The sequence below is a fragment of the Saccostrea echinata genome, unplaced genomic scaffold (assembly GCF_033153115.1).
Source record: "Saccostrea echinata isolate AGI-Se365-2 ecotype Australia unplaced genomic scaffold, CSIRO_AGI_Sech_v1 ptg000003l, whole genome shotgun sequence".
Classification (NCBI taxonomy): domain Eukaryota; kingdom Metazoa; phylum Mollusca; class Bivalvia; order Ostreida; family Ostreidae; genus Saccostrea; species Saccostrea echinata.
Genome location: NW_026889752.1, coordinates 3265046 through 3278007, shown reverse-complemented (window position 1 = coordinate 3278007; position 12962 = coordinate 3265046). Strand labels below are relative to the sequence as shown.

General features: G+C 33.2%; 1 protein-coding gene across 1 annotated transcript; it reads right to left on the bottom strand.

The window, feature by feature from the left end:
• Window positions 1-6132: 6132 nt before the first annotated feature.
• On the bottom strand, window positions 6133-9531 carry LOC133178756 (sialate O-acetylesterase-like). The gene is made up of 8 exons (XM_061313465.1): window positions 9232-9531; window positions 8918-9056; window positions 8655-8826; window positions 8431-8516; window positions 7930-8060; window positions 7063-7217; window positions 6679-6877; window positions 6133-6394 (listed from the first exon to the last, which is right to left on the bottom strand). Exons 1-8 carry the CDS (start codon window positions 9505-9507, stop codon window positions 6149-6151), a joined length of 1404 nt encoding a protein of 467 aa, XP_061169449.1. The 5' UTR covers window positions 9508-9531; the 3' UTR covers window positions 6133-6148.
• Between the last annotated feature and the right edge of the window lie 3431 nt (window positions 9532-12962).

Genomic DNA, 12962 nt, shown 5'->3' with positions numbered 1-12962 from the left:
TCTCAAGAACATCAAAGCCATGATTAGTCATACTTATACTGAAGCGTCCTCAGGTAGTGTAGATAAAATTTTGTTCAAATCATGCATGGACCCTAGATTAGGGTAAGGCCAAAATAGGAGACCAAAGTTTATATGGGAACATATATGATTTTGTTTAGATTCTTCTTTTTATGAACAACAGTCATTATCAGTCACATTGACACACAAGTAAACTCAGGTATATTAGATAGTTTAGGTAGTTTAGATTCAAGTTTTATTTTAGATCAGGGCTACAATATTGGGTCAATTTTTTAAAATAAAATCTGCTGATGAAGAACAGCTAGACTAAGTAACACAGATGAGTGTCGTGGAGCATGAACATCTCTACAGTTTAATATCAAATCTAAGTTTATGCACATATTTTTCAAAATTTTTAAAATAATACAATAAATCAAGCAAACTACTGGCTCTTTAAATTTCATGATAAACTGATAAACTCCATTTTTCTATCATCAACTTCCTTTATTTATGTAGCAATATACCTTTATCACCTTCATAGGGGTTGATATCCCTTAGTTGATTTGATACGCAAGAGCATGCTCCACGTATGAACAATTTCTTAAGCGAGGCATTATTTAAAATCAAGTTGATGACACAAGTATATATATATATACAGTCATTTTGCAAGTTATATGGTCGATAGAATGACCTTGTCAGCAAATACAGTGACATTGTCAGCAAAAACAATCTATCATTAAGCATGATGCTGACTGATGCATTTCATACAATTTGTTAGGTCATTATTTAAACACTGAATTTTCTACGGATTTTCCTGTTTGCCTGATCATGACAATAAACACACTGCGGATGTGACCGGTCGTCCGGAGATGTTTACTCTCCGATGGCACCTGATCCCAACTCTGATGTTTGTTTTAAAGGTCCGTATTTGTTCTCTTCCCGATTTGTATTATTTCATTTGACTTTGAGCTTGATTACTGTTCGTTATCATTATATTTCCTTCTTCCTCCAGAGAAATGGACTGATTTTTATTCGAGAAGATGTACCAGCTAGTGCAATCCTTCTAAATCCCCATAAGTACAATGTAATAAAATTAGGGTTGATTTTTTAATTGGATGCCTTATTTCAAGACTTTACATTTATATTCCCTAGTATGATAACTGGACTCTGAGAATTCCAAGCTGTCAGTCAAACCTCGTACTCAGACCAATTTATTGGAATCAAAGGCTTGGTGTTAGTGTAGCTACACACTGGAACAGGCTCTCCGAAGATATGAGGCATGGAAAAATCTCTTTCTTATATTAAAACTGTCTTCTGACCCATTCTGATTACATTGCTTTTTGCCATTATTTTAAGTTAGCAACTCCACGCCACATCGGTCGTCAAATTGTTTTTGATCATTTATTGTTTTATGTATACGTATATGTACTTTTTTGTGTTCTCCTCCAAAAGCAAAGTCAAAAAGAACTACTGTACTGTACTGTCTCTTAAATCAAATACACCTTACATTTTGGGTGTCTCTTGGAGTTCATACCTGGCATTTTATCTAAAATTTCTGTTCTTACTTAAAAATAGGCTAGTTAAAGGACGCAGACTCGATACAAGTGACTTCCTCTCCCATTGCATGCATAACTGCATGAGAATAATTCACACTTTTATAACTGATGTACATGCACATCAATTATGTATTGGTAAGAGTGGGAAACGTACATTAAAATTCTTGGTAAATTTCTATACAATATAGATAGATAATGGTGATATTTGTGTAGAGTAATTAAAGGGCGTAGCGCGCGGTTATTAGCTCCGCCTTCTGTAATTTAATTGGACAGCAATTTGTCAAAGAACTATATACGGTAAGGGCGTTTTCCTGGTTCCATGATTGTCAAATTTTGAAAATCTCTTGAAATGAGAAAAACTGCATATATTGTATAAAATAACCCAAATTAAGACAATATATTATGAAATTGGAAAAATTAGTTGGCTTTTCTTGTCTCTGTGACGTCACAAACTATTTGGATTTCCGTTATTTTTAAAATAGAGGCCAAAATGCACAGAGTTTGTTCAATTTTGACTATAGTATTTATAGAGCGCAAGCTTGCTCAGGTACCATATTCACATATTTCATTGATATTATCATCCTACACATTATATCAAAAGATCTAGTCTGAGCAGACCTGCGCTCGATAAATTCCAATCAAAATACCGACGTAAAATACGCTATTTTCTCTCAAAATCATTGCAATTTGGAATTTACGTCATTTTATTGACGTCATATCTTACTAATGATGTCATAGTTGATAAAAATATTTAATGCTTTGAAGTCTGCAAATATCCACCTGGTTTAGAACATAATTAAAGATTTCTCTTATTTTGGGGTCAGATACTGGCCACTACAGAATATAGTCCTTTGCATAGTACGTAGTAACCTTTTGTGATATTTTTGTTGTTTGTTTTAAACTAATTAGCTGTCAATGGGACAGTCAATGAACAAAACTGAATAAATAGAGAGAAAAATGGTCCAGAATCTGAAACAAAGCAAAAAAATTAACAGCTTTTTAAAATAAATATTTGTATTTTAGCACATTTCTTCAAAGCTTAGCAACATACACTTTGCTTGTTAACTGTACAAAGCACAACTGAGAGGTTTTATTTTACAATAACCAAAATATCAAAATCAAAATAAATTATTGATTTCCGCAGGACACACTAAGTTATTAAGACTTTCTCGTAATGATGACATTCATGTACGATGATAATAAGGAATATCTGTTGCTTAACCCCATTGTTTCTGCATTTAATTTTTACTGTACGACATGATATTTGCAATATCTTTATATCTGGTAAGTGATACTAGTATTTGTAGGAAGAACAAGCAAGAGAGAAGAGAAGTAGTTTTGAATATTGCATAATTATATTCAGCAATTTAATGATGGGTTACCGTGTTATCATCTTTGTTCGTGGATTTCGTGGGTAGCCATTATCCACGAATTAACGTCCCCATCAACATTTTACAGGGTTCGACACTAACTTTTTTAGGCTTTAGTCCGGCCGGACTAGTGCTTCTTTACTTTTACTAGTCCGCAAGCAATTTTATGAGTCCGTCAAAAAAAGGAAACATCAATGTTTTGTAACATTAATTTAAAAACAAACATTTCAATTTATGTTTTTATAATTTTTTTAAAATAAACAAAGCATTTACGTGAAATGGTTTATTCCACAGCACAGATTCCTTGAAATCTTACGATCAACAAGTACGATCGTATTAATGATCCCGATCTCGTTCTTTTTCTCTTAACATTACATCCAAAATGTCTGACATCTTTCTTTTATGTGTCATATAAATCATAATCGCTAAACGTTTTGCTTCATATCAATCAGTCGAAAAATTAAGCGCTGACTCGAAATTGTGTAACTACCCGCCAAGAAGGTAGAAAGCTAAAAATAAATGTGGGGTTTTCCAGTAAAAGTCGTAGAGAATCGGACATTGGTAAATTATTCATATTGTTTTCCAGGAATTTTTATTGGTCCGTTCGGACTTATTAGCCGCAGATTTTATTAGTCCGAATGAAATGTATTAGTCTGAGACTAACGGACTAACGTTAGTTTCGAACCCTGTTTTAACAAAAATCCTTTGAGCGTAGTGTTAATTTATTTAACTTAATGAAATATGCAAGTTACCCATGAAATCGCATCCCCACGAACTATCAAATTTTGGTTATCAAAGAACATTGGAACACAAATATTTTTAGCAAAATTAATTTATTTAACTTAATGAACTATGCAAGTTACACATGAAATCACGTCCCCATGAACCAGTCGATATTTGGTTACCCACTAACAATAATGATTCCACAGTATTTTAAAGTATTCTAAATGTGCATATTTTTTTATAGATTGTATTCATACCGTGTCAAATTAATAAATTTTAAATAGCAACTAACAGTCTTTATCTTGTCTAGATCTTTAACTCTGCTAAAGTTTCTTTCATACATAGGTAAACTTAAATCACTCCTGGCCCAAGGCTAATGAATCAATTGAGTCTTAGTCAATAGACAAAAAAACGAAATTAGGTATTTTAAGTGAGAAAACAGATTCTAATGGTTAAGTGGTTTCCAAAAATATAGAGCAAAGACCCACTATACCTTAAAAATTTACTTTGATGATATAACATTCGCATCTTTTCGAGAAATTTTTGAAGTCAATTAAGTCAAGAGTCATATCACAAACATGATTTAAATGCCACTATTCATCAGGGCTTGTGTACTCTAGTGGTTAGATTGCTAGTCTCGAAGGAAAATGATACTAAGGACTTTTATTGCAAGGGTTCGAACCCACGAATACCACATTGTTTTTTTATTAAAAGAATAAATTTTGCCGAGAAAATTTTCCTCAGAAAAGTTTTGTTTATCATAATTTCATAAATTTCAATAATGAGAACTTTACACTAAATACTAAATTTACAAATTGAAATGATTTTTATATATCTGAAGCTATAGGTTTTCTGCACACTATATTCACCCATCTCCTTTCAACGAGTATTCGACTATCGTTCGGCTAAAGCCTCCGACTCAGCTGTCCGAGTAAAATTGACATATATATATATATATATATATATATATATATATATATATATATATATATATATATATATATATATATATATATATATATATATATATATATATATATATATATTCTAATTTTTGCATTTCAAAGACTTTTTTATGTAGTTGATACATACATATCCAGACATTCCATGTGTTTCATGCCGTTTGAAAATATGGACCTAAATTTTCTACAGAATGAAAATCTATGTAGCAGTACGTTATCGACAACTGCCTAAAGATCACATAGTCATATTATCAATTTCAGAAATAATAAAGTATTGAAAAAAATGATTTTCCGGTATACTTATAAAACGTGGGCAATAGAAATTGTATTTTTAGCGGATTTACAGTAAAAGGTCATTAAGGTAAATACAACGATATATTCAAGCATTTAGTATCATTTAAGAGGTAGTAAGAAAACAATAGACTGCCTTGAAGTGCCTTAAAATAGAACACTAAAAAGTAATAAAAAGGAAATATGAAAGTTGCCAAAACTAGGAAAACCTGCTTTTTAGAAGTTAGTTTGTCTATTTTTCAACATTTTTAATGCAATAACGTTTGTGAGATTTACCATAACACATAAAAAAGTTTTGTTAGGTTACCCTGACCTTGAATGGAAAGGTACTCAAAATAAATTTCAAATGATTTTTCCTGAAAAAAAAATATAGAAAGTACCTTATCACCCCAACCTTAAATTTGTCTTTTACTTTTTTTTCGCAAAAAAATCAAACAAATGATATCTTTACAATTACGCATTCCAAAGAAATGAAATGAGGTTTCACCAAATTTTATCCACAAGTATTAAAGTATGTTTTGCAGAGCCAAATCAGAAAAAAATTGTGTCCCGCCAGAAAACCGGATACATTGTGCGCTAGCCAATAATAGAGGTAAACAATGCTATTACTTAATTAGCGTATGATATCTACTTTGCTAGACACGATAGATCATACATGGCCTTCGGAACTGTGGAGAACGGGCTGGGGATTTTGCCGATATATAGTAAACTCTAGAAAAGAAAGGTACTTTATTCTGGTGACCTTTTGATAATAACGTCTGATGATCTTTTTTGGGCTTGTCGAGAAATTTTTGTGTGGGGGCCAACCCTCCCCCTTCAAAAAATGAAAATGTTTGGTTGTGCCCCCACCACAAACTAAATGGATTGCTTAAGCCAAAAAACGGATAAGTCATAAATATTGTTTCAAATTATATTACGTAGTGTTCAGAATTCTTTATTTAAACTTTGAATGTAGAGGGAATGTTAAAAGATAATGATGAACCAAAACATTAATTTGAATGTTAAACAAAACTTTAAAAAAAAAAGCCTGTTTAACAAACATATCTTTGAAAAAAATCGAAGCACGAAAAGTATTGTAAAGAAAAGTTTGATAATACATAATTGTACATCTGATAACATGAAACAAAAAAATCGCGATCGTTTTAAAGGCATCATTGTTCTAAACACCAGACTGATACCAAAATACAACAGCAGCATACATATACTTTAATTTTTAATAGACAATACATCAAAATAAACTTAAAATGATTCAGGAACTGACATGGAAGGTAAAGGGAGGTCCTGGTAGATTATTAGATTTTCCATACACAGCACATTGGTGTAAAGGACATGGACTTTCATGCCATGCATATCTGACCTGTACCACGTGATTGCCATGCGTACATGCCGATATGTCAAGAGTAACAGTGGCGTAGTCATGTGACGTCATCGTTACATTCATCCAATGGGTGTCAAAAGAGTTGCAGATCTTGGTTGCTTGATCCACGCAACACACCTAAACGGTTTGATTAATATATTGCATTATTTACCCATATGATTAAATAAAGTTCATTTGCTAAATAGATTTAAAGATAAAAATAGTTATTTTTTGTCGTACATATTTTTAAAACATATTCCCTATAAAATTTTTGCATTTTATCAACTTTTTGTCCACCACATGTTTTCGAAGATGTTCACTTTCATTCTTCTGTTCGTAATTCGAACATATTAAATTTATTAAACAAGAAGAAGAAGAAAAAAGTTTTCAGAACCGGACAAGCAAATAATGAAGCTCTCTACCTCGAACCCTTTGTTTGATCTGACTTCAATAGGTGTTAGTCCTCGTCCGTATTCTATAGTGAGATGGCGATGAGTGCTATCCATTTCGGCAGAAGTGGGGAAAGGTCCTTCAAATTCTACACCTGGCTGATGATATGCCACACCCAGTGCTCCAAGATACAAGCGATAGGCTACATCATGCTTATAACGTGGGTGAATACTAAAATAAAAAATACCTATTGTAAATCATTCAAATCTTAAGTCCCTATCTCAACTGATAGAATAAGCATGATTTTCTCTGCTGATATAAACCGACACTAATACATCGCATTCCTATATTATGTTAAACTAACGCCAGCTACATGTATACAATTTCTTAGTGAAAAGTAACATTGGTACATGTACCTTCCGTAGGGTGATTTAAAATCAGGTAGATCGATAGCCACAGCCATAAAAACATTATGCAGAAGTGAATTAGGAACGTATCCAATATTTGCCGTCTGTGACCAGCGGAGTTGTGGAAATCCAAGACTCGTTCCCTCTTCTCTATTAGGTGCTAGCTGATTCAGAAATAAAAAAAATAAAGTTTTACAAAGCTGAGAAGTCTTTTCGCTAGAGGAATTTAGGGCACAGTATGTTCCACATAACATTCGGTAGAATATTCAGAAGAGAGATGGTGGATAGATAATACTTTAAACCAGTGCAAACGAGAGGAAAAGAGGTGAATTTCAAATAGGAATATGCTACAATATCAATTATAAATATCAATTGGTATGGTACTGATTGGTATGACATTCTTAAACTAAGCAAAGGGAAAATGCAGGACTCTTCTAATAGTCCCAAGCATGAAATCAATATCAAATGGAGAAGTAATTTCTCGACTTTTATCAAATAAGATTTTCTTACGAAATATAAACTATCTTGAGAGAATCGTAATTAATGACAGATTTTGCAATTAGCGTTGACAACAAATAAAGATGGCGTCGCCTAATCAGAGTACGATGAAAGGTAACGCTTTTAAGAAAAGTAGAATTTGGCCATAATGATAATAATAAAAATTATGTGAACCAACTATTATTTGCACAACTTTAATTCCCAATTCATCATTTTGAAAACCATCTGCGTCGACTATTTTTTTTTTCTAGACGAAACAATCTTCTTTCGTACACACTGAAAACAATGTTCGCAGTGAGAAATGTCCGCCAGTAAAAAGAGTCGCGAACCTCGCGAATATTTCTTGTCATCGAATAAAAGTTAATTTACAGTATGCACCTGTACAAAACCAAAAGGAAATGTTGAACTAGTTGTCCCTCCAGAGGCTTTGCTGAATTTCATCCTCCAGTCCTCTATCATTTCAAGGAACTGACAAGAATACTGATACGCATGCCCAGCATTTGACTCTCCTTTTTAAAAAGTACAGATTTTCAATTTAAACGTATATACTTTAAAATGATTTTCAATTTCTGTTCTAACAATGTAAAATGTGGAATTTGCAAAAGGTTAGGTCAATGAGAATTAATGTTAGAAGTAAAAAAAACATCTATCTCTCATTTTCTCTCTTTCCCTCAACAGAACTCCCATTTCCTGCATTAATTATTGTATCCATCTCAAAGTATAAAACAATCTTTCTCATTTCAAGGTGAATGAAGAACAATTTTTAAAGGTTAAATGGAAATAATATGTATAAAGCTTTTAGTTAATATTTAAAAAAAACAGTGGGGAAGGGGGAGGGGTTAACGCTCATCGAAGATATTTCTTCATTTTTAATTATACCTTGGTACCAGATAGCTCCTTTGATCGTATTCCTAAGAATTGGATAAATCATGGCGTTGTACAACTGATTATTGGAGTTTTGATTCCTGTTACAAAAACTTTAAATTTGGTAACATAAAACTTCGAAGATCAGTGAGCTCTTAATCGGATTGCAATTACATTTAAAGAAATAATGCCAGAGGAGCTAATTTGAATGAAAGTAGAACAACAGACGCAAAAAAAACCTTTTACGACGACCGTGGAATCCTGCACACGCAGATAAAGCATCTGGTGATGACCAGGCCTCAATCCTAGTACCGCCCCAATTTGCCTCCACCAATCCAATCGGATAGTTAAAATGTTGTGACAAGTATTTTCCATAAAGCCAGCAAACCGCTGAATAATACTTAAGGCTCTCTGATGGCAAAAATCAACTGTGTTTTTCAAAGGTATTCCCATATAAACATTATTAATCCTAAGAAAACATTGTGTTCTACGATAAACTTACGCTGAGTTGGTTTAAGCCACGATGCATCGATGTGTTTTACATCTGTATAGGGAGTTGGAGAAAATTCCTTGTGAACTCGAAATAGACGGATGTTTTGGTAATTTGCACTATCAGCATATTCCTCCGTTGCATTTACTAGCTGAATAAATGACGCAATTTAAATTCATATTTCTAAGGATTTCATTGTTTTGTAATTTTAAAGAAAAAAGTCAATATGCATCATACGTCAAGTACTTTTCAAGGAAAGTATGAGCAAATCAGTATGATAAATTAAAATAGTTTAATTATGGTTAAAGAAAAGGTCCCTTTCTCACCCCAAGATTACCAAACTCCATATTACTTTGTCCTGAACAAACCCACACGTCACCAAAGAGGACATCAGAGATCTGAACTGTTCCCAGACTTGAAGTTGCAGACACGGTGTATGGACCGTGGTCGGTAGGACTTGTAAACTTTGCTTCCCAGATATGATTGCTGTTTACAGTAGCCCTTGTAACTTCATTGTTGTTTAGTTTTATATGTACTACATCACCAACTTTGCTCGAATGTCCCCATATAGAAGTTCCCATGGAACTCTTCTGCATTACCATGTGGTCATGATAGTAGGAAGAAAATGTGAAATTTGCTGCTTCCACTTGGAATGGAATAAAAGCAAATTGTCTCGTTAAGCAACAAATCAATTACTAGAGTAAATCACGAAAAGATGATTTTGTGTACGATGCATGCAATCAAAGTAAGTTCCCTTTTCAAGAAAAGTATTGCATCTTAAGTAATTATTTCTTCTTAGAATAATGCATGTTGTATTCATATGCATTGATATGAACGAAAGATAATTAGCTCAAATAATCTCTGATTATCGGAGTACGTGTGAAAACTAAAAATGTATCATATTTTGATGTTACCTCCTTGTAGTTTGTATATCAAAATCAATTAAGAAAAGCAATGCTTCTCATCTTATAGCATGATTCAATGAAAGATTATAGACTGTGATTACGTAAAAGCAATAATCAGAGATCTATGTAATGCAGTTAATATATGCATCATTTACTTACAAAAATGGGGATTGGAAATAAAAATCGCAAGAACACAGACGATTGCTAACGATCCCATCCTCTTCGAAATATCTCGAATATAGTTATATCTCAAGAAGTTAGGGCATTAACAAATAGGAAACTTCTTATCAGTGCTAGTATTACATGTAGACTTAGATTTTGAACCCAAAATTCAACAGTACATATTCATAATCGAAATGGGAAGGAACTTCCGGTATCACATTAACATGTAAATACGTACATGTATAGTTGCAGATTATAGGAATGTATAGAACACAGTACTTTTGAAAATCGTCATTTTCTGCAATTTTTAAAATCTACCTTCTATGTACGTATTTTTGGGTTTACTCTGAAAGAGTTGCCTAGCATATCTTTCACCGTCAATGTTTTTGGATGTTCTAAAACAGAGAGACTGTGCTTAATGGCATAACTTTTATTTTGAAAACTGCGAGCTCTTAAAGAAAGATCTTGGCAAAGATTAAATTCAGACTCTGGTATTAACAAACTAAATGATTTCACCAGGATGAACGTGAACTAGACCCAATCCCGGATTGTAACAAACAAGTTCATTCTCTCTATATAGTGTAAACTTTACCGTTAATTAACGGTAAAGTTTACACTATATAGAGAGAATTCTGGAACAACCTACCCAAATATTTAAAACTTACATTTTGTTTATTTCTTTTATCTGATTTCCAAATTTATAATATATCCAAATTCATATTTTAGAATTGCCCTTCCATATTATCTTTCTTTAATTTCTTTTTATCATGTATAGTTACGCTATTTCGAGAGAATAAGACAGTGTACGATTTACTGCTTGGTCGTAATTAACTAGCGATAATTAATTCGTTCAATTATGTAAATCGCACTTCACCAGAGTACACCCGATAGACCAGACGCAATTCATAGCGCTCCGGATTTCTTTGTTCACAACTGTTTATAAACTTCAAATTAAACATGTAACACTGTAAATATTTAGTGTTTGGTAGTTCAGTAGTAGTGTTAGTTGTTTTTGTTTCTCTATTTCCTTTGTTTATATGACTTCTTAAATTATTTCTTTGTCCTGAGGAAGGGACAGGTCGTCCCGAAAATTTGACAATTATTATTGTTCGTGTCGTTGGTCATTTTTAGTGCTTTATATAAATTTCAATCCTTGACCTTATACCCAGATAGCAAGACTACATCGGGCCAACGTTGGTTGATGGTTGGTAGGTTGGTATAGTGTTGGTGTTGGGCGGTAAATGTTGGCCCAACATTGGTCCAACGAATGATATGTTGGCGTGAAAGCTGGTCCATCGGTGTTGGGTATGCGATGTTGGGCCAATGTTTGTCCATTGTAGTAAATGTTGGCATGAAACATGACCATTATATGTTGGGCATTTGATGTTGGTCCAACGTAGGTCCAACCGACGCGGGTATGTTAAGGAAGCATATAAGTCAATTCTCTGGAAATTTAGACTTTTTAAAGAATATTAAGTTTGATAATTTACCAAAACCGCTGATAAATGTAAACTATTATTATCTATTGCATAAAGATAAAAGAGTGTCTAACGCAAAGACGTGCACCACCACCACGGCATCACGTGACTTCTATTAATAGCGAAATTTTCCTTAGTAAAAAAGCTAACAGAACAACAATACCCCGAAGTGTAATAATTTCTTTGAGTAAATAATATAGTTGGAAAACATCTATTTTGCCTAAAAAGTGCTGCTAGAATCCCACTGTCCCGTCAGTAAAATAATAATTCCACACATTCGCACGAAACCTTACCCGATGTTTTGAATTTTATACATATAAACCGAGATTTTTCGTAAAACCATGCTTAACTCTGGATTCTAGCAACACTTTCCAAGTATTTTAGGAGGCAAACTTTCCATCTGTACAAATCTTATGTTTTGAAATATACAGCTTATTGTTGTTCTGCTGCATTATTTTTGTCACAAATGACAGAGGAAAGGCCGACCGGGATACGTATATAGCTGACTGTCTTCGAAGAGAATACAATCGATGAAAATAAATTAGCATACCTGTTTTAGTAACTGAACTCCATATGGATTTCACAAAATATTCAGGATCTTTGCTTTTAAACTCCATTTTACGTATCTTTGTACATGCCGTCTTAGCCAAATTCTCTTTACACGACATGATCAATTCCCAAGTTACTTGAAGTACACATATGACGTCATCGGTGGTAGATTTTAATCAAAATGACAGATACAGCATAACAAAATAAATACGAATATTACGAAAACTTGTATTCTAAAATTGACGTCATCTTGCCTACTATGACGTCATAATGTAGCACTGATTAAGTCAAGGTAGAATATTTTGTATGCTTCCTTATTACCCCTGCGGAGTAGATGTTGGCATAAAATAAAACCACTGTATGTTGGGATGTAATGTTAGGGCCAACCAAGTAATGTTGAACATGAAACACATGGAATGTGTGTTGGGCATGTAATTATAATGTTGGTCCAATGTTGGCCCAACGTAGTAAATTTTGATTATGATAAGGCATTGATTAGGCTTTCAACGTTGGTCCAGCGCTGGTTCAACGGAGTGAATATTGGGAAGGAAACAACTTTTATTAACTTACATGTAGCTGATCTGTTAATTACACACATTAAACCACTTAAGCTTCTGTCATTTAGGTAGAGACTTCAGCTCACCTTTCGTTAAAATATTATGAACGAGGGGATTATCTTAATAACCCATTTATTAATAATTTACAGTGTATGTGTTAATTAAAAACAAAAAAATATTCCAGAACCTAATTTATGAAAATTATATTTTTAATGATGATCTATGTTTGTAATTATAGTGTCCGAGACCATTGCAAATACATGTAGAAGTTTTATTCTGCACAGTATATAATTTTGTAGATGCTATATTTAGCATCATAGATCTTAGTGCTGAATTTTAGAGCTCCATATAATTAGGTCAGTGGTGAAATCCACTGGCTCAGCAGGTGACTGGCCAGTTTCCTAGG

Bases quoted from the DNA above. Each gene is read 5' to 3' on its own strand.
- LOC133178756 (XM_061313465.1), bottom strand. From the start codon at position 9,507: ATGGTAATGCAGAAGAGTTCCATGGGAACTTCTATATGGGGACATTCG. The intron at 9,057-9,231 runs GTGAGAAAGGGA...TCATTTATTCAG, and splicing joins TGGAGTTTGGTAATCTTGGG to CTAGTAAATGCAACGGAGGA. The intron at 6,878-7,062 runs GTACATGTACCA...TTTTTATTTTAG, and splicing joins TTTAAATCACCCTACGGAAG to TATTCACCCACGTTATAAGC.